The sequence below is a fragment of the Symphodus melops genome (assembly GCF_947650265.1).
Source record: "Symphodus melops genome assembly, chromosome: 13".
Classification (NCBI taxonomy): domain Eukaryota; kingdom Metazoa; phylum Chordata; class Actinopteri; order Labriformes; family Labridae; genus Symphodus; species Symphodus melops.
In genome coordinates, this window is record NC_136703.1 from 26,227,558 (window position 1) to 26,245,172 (window position 17,615).

Here is a 17,615-nt window from a genome sequence, read left to right on the forward strand (position 1 = left end):
AGGAGGAGGAGGAGGAGCGATGACGGAGGAGAGGGGGAGGAAGAGAGAGAGGGGGGGGGAGAGAGACGAGATAAGGAGTGAGAAGAGGGAGGAGATAAAATTGAGAAGGAGATGAGAGAATGAAGGAGACAAGGATGTCAGGAAGGAGAAGAGGCTCCTCAGTGTCTCTGTATTTATTTTGTCCCTTCAGTCTCTCTGTAGATAGTGGTCCTCAGTGTCTCTGTATTTATTTTGTCCCTTCAGTCTCTCTGTAGATAGAGGTCCTCAGTGTCTCTCTGTATTTATTTTGTCCCTTCAGTCTCTCTGTAGATAGTGGTCCTCAGTGTCTCTGTATTTATTTTGTCCCTTCAGTCTCTCTGTAGATAGTGGTCCTCAGTGTCTCTGTATTTATTTTGTCCCTTCAGTCTCTCTGTAGATAGTGGTCCTCAGTGTCTCTGTATTTATTTTGTCCCTTCAGGCTCCCTTAACTTCCTGTCCTCACCTTACTTTATTTTTCAAAATAAAAGCACATAGCAGCAAGTAATCTCAGTTTAAGGCAGTACGACATTTCAAAATAAAAGCCTTTTATTCAACTTCCCAGCACACAGAAAATGTGATTTGAAAAGTTTTATTAATCGTTAATAAATTTAAAAGTTTTTTTACATTGAAACAGGAAGTTGAAATGATCAATCGTTTGATTATTGTTTTATACTCGGAGGTGTAGAATGACGATCTCTGCATCATATGTAAAGTGTGTTTTGCATCCTACGTGACCTTTAAATCTCTGTTGTCATGACAACCCTTCATTGTTGACCTCATCTCCAGCACTGGGACGTGTTTGACTGCTGATGTCAGAGGTCGTTGATATGACCTTCATGTTTTGAAGCCCAACATTCACTTTGTTTATATGCTGTGTAGGTGCAGCTGCTCATAGTCAACGCTGTGACATCACAGTCACGTGACGTACGTTTGATGAGCTTTACTGAATTGTGATTCGTCGATGAACACACACAGACTTAGACCAGTTTGTCCTTTATTGAAACTTTACACTGAATAAACACAGCAGGGGAGGGGGGAAGGGTCTCCATAGCAACAAGTCACACACACACACACACACACACACATCATCGTCATCGTCACTGTCAACACCGTCGCCATGGTTACTGATGCTGAATAGAATATCATCACACGGAAAGTTACATCACAGAGGCAGAGAGGGGAGTCACAAGGAAGAACGAGAAGAACGACAGAGAGGAGGAGGAGACAAGGAGGGAGGGAAGGGGAGAGGAGACAAGGAGGGAGGAGAGAAGGAGGGAGGAGAGAAGGAGGGAGGAGAGAAGGAGGGAGGAGAGAAGGAGGGAGGAGAGGAGGAGGGAGGAGAGAAGGAGGGAGGAGAGGAGGAGGGAGGAGAGAAGGGGAGAGGAGAGGAGGAGGGAGGAGAGAAGGAGGGAGGAGAGGAGGAGGGAGGAGAGGAGGAGGGAGGAGAGGAGGAGAGGAGGAGGGAGGAGGGAAGGAGGGAGGAGAGGAGGAGAGAAGGAGGGAGGAGAGAAGGAGGGAGGAGAGAAGGAGGGAGGAGAGAAGGAGGGAGGAGAGGAGGAGGGAGGAGAGAAGGAGGGAGGAGAGGAGGAGGGAGGAGAGGAGGAGAGGAGGAGGGAGGAGAGGAGGAGAGGAGGAGGGAGGAGGGAAGGAGGGAGGAGAGAAGGAGGGAGGAGAGGAGGAGGGAAGGAGAGGAGGAGAGGAGGAGGGAAGGAGGGAGGAGAGGAGGAGAGTAAAAGCTTTGTGAGGCAGAGTAGAAAGAATAAAGAGGAGAGAAAATGAGACAAAATAAAAGTGAGAAAAGATTCAGATCAAGCAGGAAAAGAAAAAGGAAGAAAGAGGAAAACAGAGCGCTTAGAGGAGATATAGAAGAAGTGTTATGAGGATGTAAACACACACACACACTCACACACACACACTCACACACACCTGTACAGGAGAACAGGAAGTCACACTGATCATCAGTTTACTGTACAACACGAGCAGAAACACGTCACCATGCGGAGGAAGATACCGACGCTAAAACACCTTCACTTTCCCAAAAAACAAAACGAAAAAAGGAGGAACGGAGAAGAACGCTGTCGGACATTTTAAGACTCAGAACTTTCCAGAAGGACTTTCATTAAAGGAGCTCACGGCTGCAGCTGATTGGCTGAGAGCTCGGGAGAAGACGGATACAAAAAAGAAACACTCTGTAGGTGTCGGCCTACGGAAACGTCCGGCTAAACATGCCACGATCCACTGTTATTGATATATTTGTTACCACGGCAACAGAAAAGCACGCCGTCTAAAATGCACAGGAACATGTGGGAGGAGCTGGAGAGGAGAATCCCTCGCTCCCATTAAGCTCCACCCTCTTTTTGAAAGGTTGCCGACGGTATCAAACGGGTATCGATGTCGTCACGCTCCCGGTCGCCGTGGGCGAGTCGCTGGACTACAACGACGACGGCCTGAGTTCTGATTTCACTGCTCACACGGTTTACACCTCGCCGCTCTGTGGAAGGAAGCGTCTGTGCACGCGTGCGTGTTGGATGTGGTTTCATGTGCACAGCGGTTTTCTGTCGATTGTTTTTGTATAAACTTAACCTTGGCTTCATCTAACCAGATAAATAGCTGTGCGGCGTGCCCTGCTCAGTGACTGAGAGGAGCGGCGTGCCCTGCTCAGTGACTGAAAGGAGCGGCGTGCCCTGCTCAGTGACTGAGAGGAGCGGCGTGCCCTGCTCAGTGACTGAGAGGAGCGGCGTGCCCTGCTCAGTGACTGAGAGGAGCGGCGTGCCCTGCTCAGTGACTGAGAGGAGTGGCGCTCAGTCAAACACTCGGTACAAACTGTAAGGATAAGGAGTCATTTTGGATCTAGTGTCTTCTGTAGTCCAGACTGGGTTGACTGCGTCTCCAGGATGACATCACTTCCTGTGTTGGTATTTACATGCAGCAAGACAAACAGGAAACAGCCGGGAGGTGATGCTGGAGGCAGGAGCGGATCTTCTGATGTGGTTTTTGTCTCAGCGTGAACCCAGTCTGGACAAACGCGTGATTTATCTTTGTGGGCGGGGCATAGGAAAGTGGGCGGGGTTGAATAGGAAACATGAATAAAGAGCTGAGTCTATATTATATATCTGTTCAAAGTGATATCTATACAACACAAACATACATTCTCTCCACAGATTAAATAGGAATAACTCTTATCAACATGATCTCTTCTTTAGAGCGTTTCGATTGGTCGCTGTTGTTGTTGTTTGTTTTTATGTTTTTTTTTCATTTTGTGGATTGTTATCTATAACTCTCTTATTGATCATTTACACATCGATTCCTTATAGTGAACATGTAAACCCCTCCCTCCCCCTTCCCTTCATCCCACCCCACCCATTAACTTTGCAGATAGACAGGAGTGTTGCATTGTGGGTAGGTTGCAGGCGACCCACTATTGGTTCACTCCGACGTTTTCTGTGAAGGAAACAAAAACATTCAGTAAAACCTCGGACAGAGAACTGCGCCTGCGCGTCTATCACATCAGCTTAGCGTCTAACTATGGAGAGCATCAAGCCCAGTGCATTCTGGGTGTTGAAGTATTTTAGAATGACACAGCCATTTTTAAGGCCCTGATTAAATGCTTTCAACTTCCTGCTGCTCATTTTATGTCTGTCTGGTTTGTTTGTTGACGCATGTATGGTTGTGAAAGTTAAACTTTTGAGTAGAAATAAATGGCTGCATCATTAAAAGTGACCCCTATACTGGACTTCCTGTGTGACTCACCTGCTTCCTGTCACTTCACATTTGATTGGAGAAGGAGGTGGGCGCCCCCTGCTGGCCGTAGCCCTGACCGTACTCTGCATCCTGTAAAAAAAAAACACAAACAAAATCACCATAAAGGAAAGTGCACTGCAAGTCATACTTTCCTCTCTGGGAAACAGCAGCACGTCATCGGCATCACGAGGGTTTGATTTTACTGACTAAACATTTTAAATCTGTTATTTTATTGATGGAAAAGTACCGACGCTTTAGAAAAGAACTAAATGTCGGAAACAAAAGGCTGCGGCAAGCGAGAGGCAGAGCAATGTCTACATTACACTAAAAAAGTTTGCTGCAATATTTGGCAATTACACAAATTAGCCAAAATTCTTACGACACGGACTTGCCAAGGTAGAGTACTTAACCATAGTGTACCTGAACCGATGGTACCTGACGTTAGCGTACCTGAACCGATGGTACCTGACGTTAGCATACCTGAACCGATGGTACCTGACGTTAGCATACCTGAACCGATGGTACCTGATGTTAGCGTACCTGAACCGATCGTACCTGACGTTAGCGTACCTGAACCGATGGTACCTGACATGAGCGTACCTGAACCGATGGCACCTGACACCTGAATGCACCTAAAGCGTACCTGTAAAGACTTCTCTCTCAGTTTGACTCACCTGGTTGTAATCCGGTTGGTAGCCTCCCTGGTTGCTTGCGTATGGGTCCTGCTCGTACGCCCCCTGCTGGGCGTAGGCGTCTGGTGCAGCAGGCTTGTCCTGAGGAGGCGGAGCACGCATGAAGGGAGCGATGATGCCTGTCTCCTTAAAGACGAACCACAGGTTTCCCACCCACAGGATCAGATTAATGAAACCGAAAGCCTGCAGAAGGAGAAGGAGACATTTTTCAATCACACTCAAAGACTGATGTATCGTGTGATGGTACGATGGCAGAAAACGTTGGACTCGTTTGACCCCCCAGTATCCGTGATCTCTGAGGATCTTACCACGGAGGTGTTAAGTCCAGACATGACCGGGTCGTGGACTTCACGGCAGCGGTTCCCCTCGCCTTCCTCATTGCAGGCTGCGATCATGGTGATCACTTTGTCCGGGTCGGTCGCCGTCTTCACGTCAGACAGACCTTTGGCCCACGCTGCGGAACTCACCAACCACATGAAGGCGAAGACGGCGGTCACGCCCAGGTCCTGAACACACACACACACACACAGTTTGAGCGAGCTCACCTGTCAGCAGGTGTTTCTGATCTTCACACTTACGATGAGCGGTCCTTTGTTGTTCTCCTTGTACTTCTCGAAGAAGAAGACATAGATGCTGAGAGCCGCCGTGGCGTACAGGAAGGAAAACACGCCAATGGTGACGAAGAACTCGGCCGAGGAGGAGTAGTCGCCAACCAGGAAGTAACGATCTGTCTCACCCTTCATACATTTCGGAGCATCAAAGTACACCTGGTGCAGTCTGAGAGGACAGAGGGCAGAGACGTCGTAACGTTTAGTCTTTTTTTAAGGAACATCACTTTACTTTGACGATGGCCCGGTTTGGTTCGGTACCTATTTATTGGCGTTTCCACCATCAAAAGTTGGGAATGGTACCAAAATTTGGTCCGACTTTTTGAGTACCAGTCTGTTGGGGTTGCAAGTGGACCGATCCGGTCCTAATGGTCCGTTTGTTTACTGTGCCCTGTTCTTCTTCTTTGTTGATCTTAATTAATAGCAGGCTACACTGTGTTGGGCTGCTATGATGTCACACTATTACATCGCCCACGCAGCTACCTCCATCCGGCTTACACTCCGCTTACCAAATAAGGGCACAGTTGGTGGTGGAAACGCACGCAAGTTCAGGGTTTACCGTACCAAGCTGAACCAAACCGGACCGCTTGGTTGAAACGAGGCATCAGGGATCAAGGACAATAAATATCACATGGTGCGTTTTGTGATTGTCCTTTATTAACACAGGAAGTGACGATTCTTTCCACCAATCAATGGACTACAGTGTGTCTAGCTCCGCCCCTTTAGGGTCAGATTGGTATGCTTGGTACTATTCCCAACTTTTAGCGGCATCAAGAGGACAAATTATTGGACTTTGTAAAGTTTGGCCTCATAACTCCTGCACGCCTCCTCCCGTGAATTCAGACATTTTGCAGCTTCTGCTGTGTGGGATATTTAGGTTCATGTTTTTACTTTTCCATTTCTTTATCATCCATTCATTTTTAATTTCACTATAGTCTCTTTCACTCACACTCTCTTCACAGCTCAGAGCACTGAAGAAGTTTTTTACCTTCATATCACAGTCAGGCTTTGTGTTTGATGTTCTCACCTGAACGGATACTCAAACTCCACCTCTATACTCAGGTCGCTGTCCGTCTTGTTCTTACAATCCACCGCCATCCGGAACATCCCGGAATAACTCCCACAAGTTGAGAAGGCAAAGATGGCGAAGAACTACGGGAGGAGGAGGAGACGCGGTGAGTCATGTGGTAACACAGAGATTCTTAATGTCACGATGGGTTACTATGGTTACACTGGATGCTAACAGTCTCACTGTGTGTTAGCATGTTAGCATGTACACACTTCCAAACGAGCGTCTGTAAAGGAGGTTATGAAGACGGTGTTGACGGGGGAAGATAATGAGCGAGTGATGTAAAGAGTTATAAATAAAAAGATGCAGGAACTACCTGCGTGGTCGTTTTAGTCACATGCAAACAAAGAGCGGCTCTCCTGCAGGACGATGACTCATCACTTTTAACTGCTGAGTCACAGTGTACAGATTTAAACTGAGGCTGAACATCAGCATCAATGTGTCGCCAGTTACGACCCTCTTTCTAAAAAAAAAAAGATGATTGTGAAGAAGCTCAGTTTGTATTTCCATTTAGAGGCTAAATGCTAAGCTAACAGCTTGTTGAACGTTAGATACACAAAAAAATTGAATTATAATTGTCCTCAGGATCAGTAAAGAATCTAAGGTCCTAAGTCGGCCGTGTTGCATAAAATCATCATCATGCAGCCAGTTTACAGAGGACACACACACACACACACACACACACACACACACACACACACACACACACACAGAGTCATGCAGAGATTCCACAGAAAGTCTGACTGTGACCATCTGCTCACTGTGTGTGTGTCTTGCAGAAACGCACGTTAGGAATGTTCTTGGTTGGTTTTCAGTTTCCTGTGATCGATCAGGTGTGAGGATGATGAAAATGAAAAATAACTTCTGTTCACTGACTGACGTTTGAATGATCTGACAAAGCATCTTGACAAGGAGAGAAGTGAAGCCTGCAGCCTTCATCTACAGCTAGAGTTACAGAACTACAGTGACATCTAGTGGTGAGATCTGACGCTACACCGTACGGTCATTTAAAGGGGACATATTCTTAAGAATCCTCTTGTACAGTGTTTTTGAACATTTATTTTAGTAACCTGAGAGTCTGCAAACCCACAACATGTGAAATAAATCCATCCAGTCCTTTGCTTGTGGTCTGCATGGGTCTTACCAGACAGAGAAAAATGCTCTGTTTCTAATGTGTGCTCCTTGTGATGTCACAGTGGGATTCAGGTTTTAAAAAAATCCCCTCTGGTGTCTCCACCCGTGGACTCCACCTCCAGACTAGAGCTGAACTTCTGCACAAGTCCGCCATTTTTATTCTCGCAAGTGAAGGAATGGTGTCTACCGGGACAACTCAGAAAGGGGGGGGGGGGGGTCATCGCATTTAAAGAGACACACACACCAAAACGGAGCGTTCAGAAAGAGCTGGTCGTCTGTGGTTGGATGGAAGAAATGATTTGGGTTCACGGGAAACTAAAGGTGTGTTACATCCCTCATTTACACCTTTCTAAACCGTTACCATGACAACCAGATTTTACGGAGGATGTCACACCTTCAACTGTAGGAGTCAGATCTAAAGGGAGACTTCTTCAGCTGGTGAAACACCTGGGGAGCATGCCCCCCCATCCTGAATCAGAAAGACGACCCAGAGAGCGGTCTGGGATCTTGTTTTAAAGATCGTGGTGACGTCTAAAGAGTGTGTGTGTGTGTGTGTGTGTGTGTGTGTGTGTGTGTGTGTGTGTGTGTGTGTGTGTGTGTGTGTGTGTGTGTGTGTGTGTGTGTGTGTGTGTGTGTGTGTGTGTGTGTGTGTGTGTGTGTGTGTGTGTGTGTGTGTGTGTGTGGAGGATGACATCTGAGGGTGACTAGCAGCATAAAAGAGGAGTGATTGACTCACCCATTGTAAGGCCTTGATGAAGCCCAGAGGAACCTTCAGCACCCTGAACTGCCCCTGAGCCACCATCTGAAAAGAGAGAGGGGGGGGGGGGGGGTTAGTTTATTCTATAGCATTGCACATTCTAAAAACAAAATCCAGCAGAGCATCGTCAGGACAAACAGTCGAGGTTTGAGGTCTGAACTCATTTTAAATAAGACTAATAGATGCACAGATCGACGAATGTTTCTGTGGCGAAACAAACCAGTCGATATCTGTTCTCAGGTTCCTCTCTGCTGTTTTCAATCGGAGTTCATATTCAATAATCACATCTCGGATCAGTTTTCACTCCAAGTCCATTAAAACGTCAATAAACTGCAGAAACAAAAACAAAAACTAAATATCAATTTTGTATTCATGATTTGAACTGATGGTCAGTTTTTACAGATATTAAACATCCAATAACAACTGAATTAGTATAAAGGAGCAGTATGTAGCTCCGCCCCCTAGTGTTTAAAATGTGTACTGCAGTCTAAACTCTAATCATCACAGAGAGCTGTCTGGCTCCGCCCCTCCTCTCACACAGGTCACCATATGGTGGACACTGTAGCTTCAGTGTTTAGCCAGCTCTGCATGTGGTGGACACTGTAGCTTCAGTGTTTAGCCAGCTCTGTATGTGGTGGACACTGTAGCTTCAGTGTTTAGCCAGCTCAGCATGTAGTGGACACTGTAGCTTCAGTGTTTAGCCAGCTCTGCATGTGGTGGACACTGTAGCTTCAGTGTTTAGCCAGCTCTGTATGTGGTGGACACTGTAGCTTCAGTGTTTAGCCAGCTCAGCATGTAGTGGACACTGTAGCTTCAGTGTTTAGCCAGCTCTGCATGTAGAGACACTGTAGCTTCAGTGTTTAGCCAGCTCTGCATGTGGTGGACACTGTAGCTTCAGTGTTTAGCCAGCTCTGCATGTGGTGGACACTGTAGCTTCAGTGTTTAGCCAGCTCTGCATGTGGTGGACACTGTAGCTTCAGTGTTTAGCCAGCTCTGCATGTGGTGCACACTGTAGCTTCAGTGTTTAGCCAGCTCTGCATGTGGTGGACACTGTAGCTTCAGCTTTTAGCCAGCTCTGCATGTGGTGGACACTGTAGCTTCAGTGTTTAGCCAGCTCTGCATGTGGTGGACACTGTAGCTTCAGTGTTTAGCCAGCTCTGCATGGGTCTGTAAAGCTTTCTGCGTTCTAACCTCTCTCCATGTTTCATCTCCAACATTGATCCTAGTTTGAGCAGCTTTCTGCTGCTGGAGCTTATTAGAAACATGCAGAGGCTTTTTAGCTCGGGTACAATCACTTCTATCTGAAGCAGTTTGATTGATATATTTAAGACTGAGACACAGTGATGTGAAAGGGGCTGACAGCACCCCCTCTTTACGTCACTGCAGCCCTGAATAATCCAGATAGATTATAGAAATTATAAAACAGATTTGTCCTGCAGAAGAATTGTAACCCCAAAATGCTTAACTGTGATTGGTTATTTGCCTTGCCAGAGGTGGGACTAACGTTGAAGGCTGTGTTATAGTTTTCAGTGTGCAGATTTGAAATGTTGACTCTGGACGTTTACATTTTTTTTGAGTCCTCGAAGGATAAAGTTTAAAAAAATTTTATGTGTTAATTAAGAGTTCAATGGAGGCAGAAGGGTTTAAATAAATGCTCAAACTTCAGGCCACCCCTGCACAGTTTGGGCACCTGAATCCAAAAAGTCCGGACACGCCCCTGCAGCTGATGTTTTATAGTATGTAGAAAATGTAACTCAGGAACGTTGTATTAAAATCGAGAACAGTAAGAACACACATCGGACTGTCAGACACCTGAAGGGTCATGTGGTCGCTTCAGACGCTCTGATTGGCTACACGGTGAATACAGCAGGCTGAGGCATTAGGAATAAAATAGACATTTAAATATCAGTACAGCAATAAGAACAGGGAGTATGTGAAGAGATAATAAAACTACAAAAGCCCAGGGCTGAAATCTGTCATCACAAAGTGAACAGATCTGAAGATTATTATCAGTATTTATTTTAGGAGTCTTAAGATGGAAGGAACAAGGTGTGAATATCTGCTCCTCATGGATCCACAGACATATTTAACATCAGCTGGATTTATCATAAAGTGTTTTGTTCACTCGGTCTCCATCTTAATGGCTGCAGCAGCTGAGGAGGAGGAGGAGGGGGAGGAGGAGGAGGAGGGGGGGGGAGGTGATCCCGGGTTAGAGCGGGTTATACCGGGTTATAACCGGGTCCGAATAACGGGGCGGTTTTGGCAGAAAAACGGTGAGAATGCGTAAAAAAGCCGTCACCGGCTGGACCCGCAACAACAACAACATCAGCACCATCAGCACCCTCCTCCTCCGGCTGCCATTTTACAAACACACACACACACACACACACACACACACACAGCTGAAATAGACGTTTCATCACGGAGCTGTTAAATCTGGATGTTTTTGTTTGGCCTGCAGGCAGCGCGCAGGGCAGAGGAGCCCACCGTCAGGCGCATCTCCCTGGGAGCGTCTCATGTACCCAGACCTCCTCAGAACCACAGAGCCCCCCCAGCCCGACCCTCCTCCTGCGTGGTTCCGTTACACTAAGATGTTAAACGAGCTGCGTGTTAGATTTCTATTAGTGAGAATAAAAAGGAGAACTCCTCCCGACATGTCTGATTCACGGCTCGGTTCTGCTCCAGACTCTGATGTGTCATCTCTCCGTGCTGCGGCCCGACGCACCGAGCCTCCACCGGAGACAAACACAAACACGGATCCCGGCGGGCCGCCCCGAACACGACGCGAACACACACACACACACACGCACGCGCGCGCGCACACATGAGAGGATAAGGTGAAAATGTGGATCAGAATAAAGAAATACAAAGAGGATGCTAAACGTTTGTACCTGATTTATGATGTCCATCCTGCAGCCTGTCGAGAGCACAGAGAGGAGATGCAGGGAGGAGGAGGAGGGAAGGGGGGGAGGAGGGCGTGGATGATGGGGGGGGGGGGGGGGGGGGGAGCTTCAGTCCACGTCATTATTTATTTATCATTACTTAGACTTCAGCATCTTCAGAGGCGCTGTAAGGGTTAATCACACCTTCATGATTAATAACTATTTGACACCTCGTGTTAATATGTTTGAGAAAGTCAATTACAGGAATTAAAACTGGGGGAGGGGCGGGGCTTGTGATCGCGTCATCACAGTAGTGGGAGGTGTTGACGCAGGTGATGATTGAAGAGGTCTACTCATAAGGTGTGCACAGGTCAAAGACATGAACACAGCAGCTCTGTCTGTAGGGAACCAGAGGGTCGCTGGTTCAAGTCTCCATCAGACCATAATATGGAAGTTGGTCTAGTAGCTGGAGAGTAGCACCTTGAGCAAGGCACCAAACGACTGTCCGGGGTCTGTGGTGCGCTCCTCTCTCCATGAACGCTTCTGTTTGTGTATGTGTGTGATTCAGGCATGTGTGTGAGGGTGCTCAGGGTGCTCAGGGTGCTCAGGGTGCCGAGATCATTCAGAGTTTAACAATATTAATATTTACTTTTAAACGATGCTGAGATGAAACCAAGAGATCATCACAAAAGTTAAAATGGACTCAATAAATGAAATAAGAATGAAGGCGTGTAGCTGACATGATTGACAGGTGGGCGTGGTGTCAGGAGGTTTAGAACCCGCCTCAGCTCTCAGCCCGTCGTCCCGATGATGAGAGAACAGGAGACTGAGTGAAGAGCAATAAATAAAGACGAGTACGTGTTATTAAATCTGCTTGTTCTCTTGACGCTAACGAGACCCTCAGGCAGAAACACACACAGATGTTAACTCGGAGTCCAGATGTTGAACCTCTCATTAATGTTTCTGAAGATGTTGAACAGCTGCAGTGTCTTCACTCTGACAGCAGAGGGAGCTCTAACACATAAACTGCGTCTCGTCTTCTCTTTTCCTTTGAGTGAATCTCAAACAGGGAAACTAATACAAATCTGACAGAACAGAACATTATGTATGAGCAGTTGTGATTAGTGGTGCTGGGCCCCTTGGGGGGTCTTCTAGCCCACATTCAGCAGGGCAACAAGAATGAGTGCAGTCAGATGGGTCCTCATTAGGGGGGTAATTAGGCTACTGTAATTGCAAAATGTGCATATTTTGAGCTTCTGCTGTGGTTTAAAGTTTTTCAGCTCTCGGGGCCCCTAAGTGGTCTGTGGCCCCCGAGTGGTCTGGGGCCCAAAGCTGTTATCGGACCAAAATCACTGAGGAATGTTTCCTGCAGCCGGTCGAATTTATGCTGCAAAGATTTCAGGCAGTTCTGAAGACAAAGGGGGGTCAAACCTGGTACTACAGAGCAACGTGGACCTGATAAAGTGAGTGCATGATGGTATATGTATTGTATGTGTTTCGAACTTGCAGTACATGTATTTATTTATTTGTAATGTTACACAAAGAGCACTGAGGAGTCCGAGAGAAGCTTGTTCCAGTCTTTATTTGAGGTAAACTAGGTGTCACACACAGCTGTTTCTCAGCTGAACGGCAGTTTCAATGTCTGTTTTGGAGAATCCAGGCGTGGAATTGAAAAGCCCTTAACTGCTGGGAAACTATCCAAAGTGTCCGTAAGAAAAACTAAAGGAGACGGAAACACAAAAATTCAGACGAGACATAAAAACAGCTGTTGAGAAATAATCACAGTTTTGTCTGTCAGAATAAAAAATATCAAACATTTAGAAAACACACTGAACAAACACTCAGCTTCTTCGATCCAATAAAAAAACCAACAAAGACAAAAATGTATTTTCAGTTCATCGTCTGATTCGAGACAAACATTTCAGTGATGAGAATAAAAATACACGTTAATAAAATATGACAAATATGACGTTATAATCCTGCATGCTGCTCTACGAAACCACAGAGCAGGAAGTTCAACACGTCGCTTAAAGGCAGGGTTGGTCATTTCCTTCAGATCCACTTTTTAAGATTCTGGTTGAAATTGTTTTTAGGTCCTGACTGAAATTAATAACTCAGGTTCTCTGAAAAAGGAACAAAGAAAATCCCTCATCTGTATCAGTTTGTAAGACTGTAAAAACTTCAACCAATGTCTGCCACAAGGTACCAATCTGATGAACCAATCACAGGCCTCCCTGTTTCCCTGCTCTCTGATGAACCAATCACAGCTTCCCTGTTTCCCTGCTCGCTCTCTACCTCTTGGGATGAGCTGAGGCCTGCTTCTGGAGCAATGGCACTCGTGCATGTAAGTGAGGGGGCGTGGCTTTAGAGGGAGCACAGAGGGAATGCTACTTTAAAAATCATGCTAGCTTTGAAAAATTACCAACCCTGCCTTAAACAGCATTAAAATACATAAGTATAAAATCTCAGAAACATCCTCTAAAACATCGACTGTTTGTGCATCTCTGAAGAAGCTTGTTGAGAATGTAATTCACTGATGTCCCGCCTTTTAATCTTCATTTAGTTAGCATGAGAAAGATACGTCTGCTAACGTGTCCATAAAAACAAACCGTCCAATCAATGTAGCCGACTTGCACATGTTCACTCGGCTGTCTTCATTAGCATCAGACAGTTGCTAATGTCCAGCAGGGGGCCACTGCTAAGATACAGCTGATGCTAACTTAAGTGATATTGTGACATTTTGTATTTAGTAGGCTACTAGCTAAATACTGTGCGCGGCTGTTAGCTTACTTACTGTAAACATTCTGCTATTAGGCAGAGGATAGTTTAGCATTTAAAGCTAACCAATCTCAACAAAAAGTTTTTTTTTGTTGTTTTGTTGGTTGTAAGTGTTAGGCTAACCTCTGACATCATTATTGCTTCCTCTGGTTAGCTAGTGCTTTTTTGTCCCTGCTCATTAGCTCTGTATCTGCTGGTGGTTACTGTTCAGTTAGTTAGCGTTTAATTCAGTTAGAGGTGTGCTTGATTTAGCTTTTTAATATGCTAACTTTCTGCAACAGGTATGCTAATGCTGTGATCTTTTACCAAATTAAGAGAGCATTAATGCTATAACACAAGCTAACAGCGCCGTGTGACGAGGCTAGCTTTCTGAGGAGATGCTTGTATCATTTTAAGCTACAGCACAATTAAGCTAACCTTCCTTTAGCTTCTTTAACAGTAGGCTACTGTGATATGTGAACATTGAATCACAACACAACCTGTCATCAATGCGTTGTGGGTAAACTGGGATCCTGTGTTGCTTAGCGACGACACAACAGGGCCGAGTCCCACTTTGCTTGCGGCCATCTTTGATTCTTCAGACGATGTCTTTGTTTCTTCTGTTTGCTGTTTTTTGTCTCTGTCTTCATCCGTCACCTTCTTCTTCTTCTTCTACTTCTACTTGTTTCAGCCCGATATCGTCTTCTTCTTCACCTCCTTTTGTAAAAGTCACTTCACTCATGTTCGTCCTTTCTTTACTATAAAAAAACTCTATTGGCAGCCATAATAATTGTTTACTTTTATATCTCTTTTCTGATTGGTTAGAAATCTTCAGCACTCCAATCCTTGCCATTTGATTGGTTAAATGTCCTGCCAATCAGTGATGCCCTCCCATTGGTCCACTGTGCCAGCTGATCAGAATGAAGTCACACAGGTCATCTCGTCTGCCAGCTCCTCCTCGTCACGGCCCGACCTGATTGGCTCCTCGTCGCTGTAAAGCGCGGCGGGGTCGGGTGCGGCGTTGCTCAGTAAACTGTGGCTCCCGGTGCCGAGCAGGTCGCTGGCGGCTGACTCCATCTCATCCACCGTCATGTGACACGCGTCCGCGATCTCTCGCTTCGCAAACGCCACAAACTTCGGATCCCGAGCGTAGAGACCGAGACCCTCGGAGATCAGAACCTGTGGAGAGATCGACCAATCAGTGATCGGAGTTTGGATGATAAATTAATAATCAATTAATGAATGTCTCCTCACCGCCTCCACCAGACTGTCAGCTGATCCTCGTTTCTCCGTGAGCTGGGCGCCGAGCTGCGACGGGACTCTGAGAGTGGTGTACGCTCTGTAGGGGGGAGGAGCTACAACACAAAGAGTCACATGACACGCTGAGAAATATACCACAAACCCCCCTCAGAACTTTAGCTTTTAGCTCACTGTCTCTACTGCTTTGATATGACTGTAATCCCTCCTACCTGATGTCCCTGCAGGGCCACCGTACCAGGCCGGCCTGGGTGCTGCACCTGTCACACTGACACCTGGTGGATGACAGACAAAAACACACCTGGCTCTTATTTCAGATCGTATCATAAATAATCCCACGTGTCCTTCTGGCTCCGACATCCTGGAATATTTCCTTGACTCCTTACCTCTCCCTGCTCCCTTCTTCATTTCTCCTCCTCCCCCTCCTCCTCCTCCTCCTCCCCAGGGGGGGCTGCCTTCCTCTTCCACCAGGATGAGAGGAGCGTAGAGGAGGCGGCCGCGGCGAGGACACGGGTTAGCCCAGGAGGCGGAGGAGGCCGCGGCGGAGCGAGCAGACGAGTGACGAGACTCGTAGCTGTTGAAAGTTTGCTGAGGACGAGGAGGGTGGAGTTACACTGAGGCAGAGAGCTGTGTGTGTGTGTGTGTGTGTGTGTGTGTGTGTGTGTGTGTGTGTGTGTGTGTTTGTACCTGCATGCCTGCGCGGCGTGGCGGCGAGGTGGGGTGGTACGTCCCCGGGATCGGCAGGTCGTCACTGCTTCCCTGCCTCCTCAAACACTGGATGTTAAACGACGGTTTCCGACCTGACCGAGGACGAACAGAAACACTCAGTGTCAGCGATGATGTCACAGCCAGACAGGTGGCGAGGGCTGGAGGCGAGCTTGGCGAGAGGCGGAGTTACACCCTGGACTCATCGCCAGTTAATCTCAGGGCAGACAACCAGCCGCTCACAGTTAAGAGTGAGCCGCCGACCTAACGAGCGCGTCTTTGAAATGTGAGAGGAAGCTGGAGAACACGCGCAGAGGGATTCGAACCAGCAACCTTCTTGTTTATTCATTAAAATGTATGCGAAAGCAGGTAGAGCAAAGCACCATGGGACATCGTCTCACCTGTGGGTGTGGCAGGAAGTAGGCGTCTGCGGGTCGTCCTTCTGCTGTCGTTGTACCCGTTACCATAGTTACTGTTGCTGTAGGGGGCGTGGCCTTCATAGTGGTCTCTGTACAGAGGAGGATCCTCGTGGTAGTGTCTGCAAAGAGCCACACACACATTAACACACACACACACACACACACACGTCTCTGTGCCTGTATACCTGTCTGTCCCTCACCTGTCTCTGGCGGTGATGGCGTCCTCCTCCTCCTCCTCTCTGTAGTATCCGTGCTCGCCGTACGCCTCCATGTCTCCGTTCCTCCAGTATCTGTCCCTCGAGTCCCTCCTGCAGAGAGACGCTCTGTGATTGGCTGAGACAGCTCGTCTTTTTAACCTTTCTGAAAGGTTTCGTAAATATTACACGTGTATGTTTTCGTAGTTCGGCGGCGTACCTTCCGTGTTTGTAGTGCGACGGTCTCTTGTGGGCGTGGTCGAGCGCGCCGTTCCTTGCAGACGGGCGTCGCTGATGGTGGTGATTGAGCGATGACCTCATGTTGTCTCCACGGCGATGATGCTCGTCGTGTTCGCTGCCGTTCGGCACCTTGGTGAGTGAACCGACGCGGTGGATCAGGCCGCCGTTCGACACCCCGCCCTCTCCGACCACGCCCCCAGCACCTGCGTGGAGAACGGAAACGTGAAACAGCTTCACATTGACGCCGATCACTTGAAGCCTGTTACGGGCAGGTAGCTGCGGCGTTACCATGGAAACGTGATGATGTCACAGGACGTTTACCTGTCGGCGTCAGTAAGGAGCTGCGTCGGTCTTTCTCTGATCCGAAACCGTTTTCACCCTGAAGAGATGAAACACAACACGGCGTGAACGTTCAACGGGAGGTCGAGACTCTCTGGAATCATCTACCAGTCAGAGTCCAGGACCCAGACCCGCTTAGAGTAGTCTTAAACTAGTCCTTTTTGGGGGAGCTTTGAGTCAGGCTTAGACCGGCTTCTTGTTATGCTGCTGTATCTCGCCCTCTCTCTCTCTCTCTCTCTCTCTCTCACTCACTAAGTTCAGACCTTGTATGCAGCGTTTTCGTCCAGCTCCTCGTCGTCCATCATGGGGTCCTCCTCATCCTCCTCCAGGTCCTCGTTCAGAGCCAGACGCATCTCAGGACCCAGATCCTGCAGAGTCTGCAGCCCGGCTTTACAGAGCTGGATGGCAGACGGGTTGGTGCTGCTGTCCTCGCCCGTCAGGTCTCCTTTCTCTTTCCTCTTCCGGAACTTTCTGAAATAATCCTGGATCAGGAAAGTGGCGTAAAACTTCCCGACCGTCACTTCCTCCTCTGCAGGAAGACAGACAGGTGAGACAGGTGGGACAGGTGAGACAGGTGGGACAGGTGGGACAGGTGAGACAGGTGAGACAGGTGGGACAGGTGAGACAGGTGGGACAGGTGAGACAGGTACTTTGATCTATCAGTCGTATTTCTAGATGTAAACGTCTTTTGTACCTTCATGAGGAGGAATCACTTCGTCCAGTAGTTTCGGTTTCATCCTCTTCCAGATCTTCTTGATGATCCCCCGCAGCTCCTCGTTCTCCTGGTCGGGGTTACCTAGCAA

At 47.6% G+C, this 17,615-nt stretch overlaps 2 protein-coding genes across 4 annotated transcripts in view; both read right to left on the bottom strand.

Annotated features, from left to right (window-relative positions):
• Positions 1–3,247: 3,247 nt before the first annotated feature.
• Positions 3,248–10,998, bottom strand: LOC306833928 (synaptophysin-like). The gene is made up of 8 exons (XM_079359565.1): positions 10,911–10,998; positions 7,999–8,064; positions 6,087–6,211; positions 5,030–5,228; positions 4,760–4,957; positions 4,434–4,634; positions 3,769–3,849; positions 3,248–3,459 (listed from the first exon to the last, which is right to left on the bottom strand). The coding sequence occupies exons 1-7, from the start codon at positions 10,926–10,928 to the stop codon at positions 3,784–3,786; spliced, it is 873 nt and encodes a 290-aa protein (XP_079215691.1). The 5' UTR covers positions 10,929–10,998; the 3' UTR covers positions 3,248–3,459; positions 3,769–3,783.
• A 3,213-nt stretch (positions 10,999–14,211) lies between these two features.
• Positions 14,212–17,615, bottom strand: part of cacna1fb (calcium channel, voltage-dependent, L type, alpha 1F subunit) — a 19,197-nt gene continuing 15,793 nt past the window's right edge. For all 3 annotated transcript variants that reach the window (XM_079359560.1, XM_079359559.1, XM_079359558.1), the window contains 11 exons: positions 17,507–17,608; positions 17,076–17,341; positions 16,795–16,852; positions 16,454–16,676; positions 16,240–16,347; positions 16,022–16,158; positions 15,603–15,715; positions 15,302–15,503; positions 15,128–15,190; positions 14,913–15,013; positions 14,212–14,837 (listed from right to left, as the gene is read on the bottom strand). In XM_079359560.1, the coding sequence (XP_079215686.1) occupies positions 14,574–14,837; positions 14,913–15,013; positions 15,128–15,190; positions 15,302–15,503; positions 15,603–15,715; positions 16,022–16,158; positions 16,240–16,347; positions 16,454–16,676; positions 16,795–16,852; positions 17,076–17,341; positions 17,507–17,608 (1,637 nt within the window). In that variant the 3' untranslated portion in view covers positions 14,212–14,573. The remainder of the gene's footprint in view (positions 14,838–14,912; positions 15,014–15,127; positions 15,191–15,301; positions 15,504–15,602; positions 15,716–16,021; positions 16,159–16,239; positions 16,348–16,453; positions 16,677–16,794; positions 16,853–17,075; positions 17,342–17,506; positions 17,609–17,615) is intronic.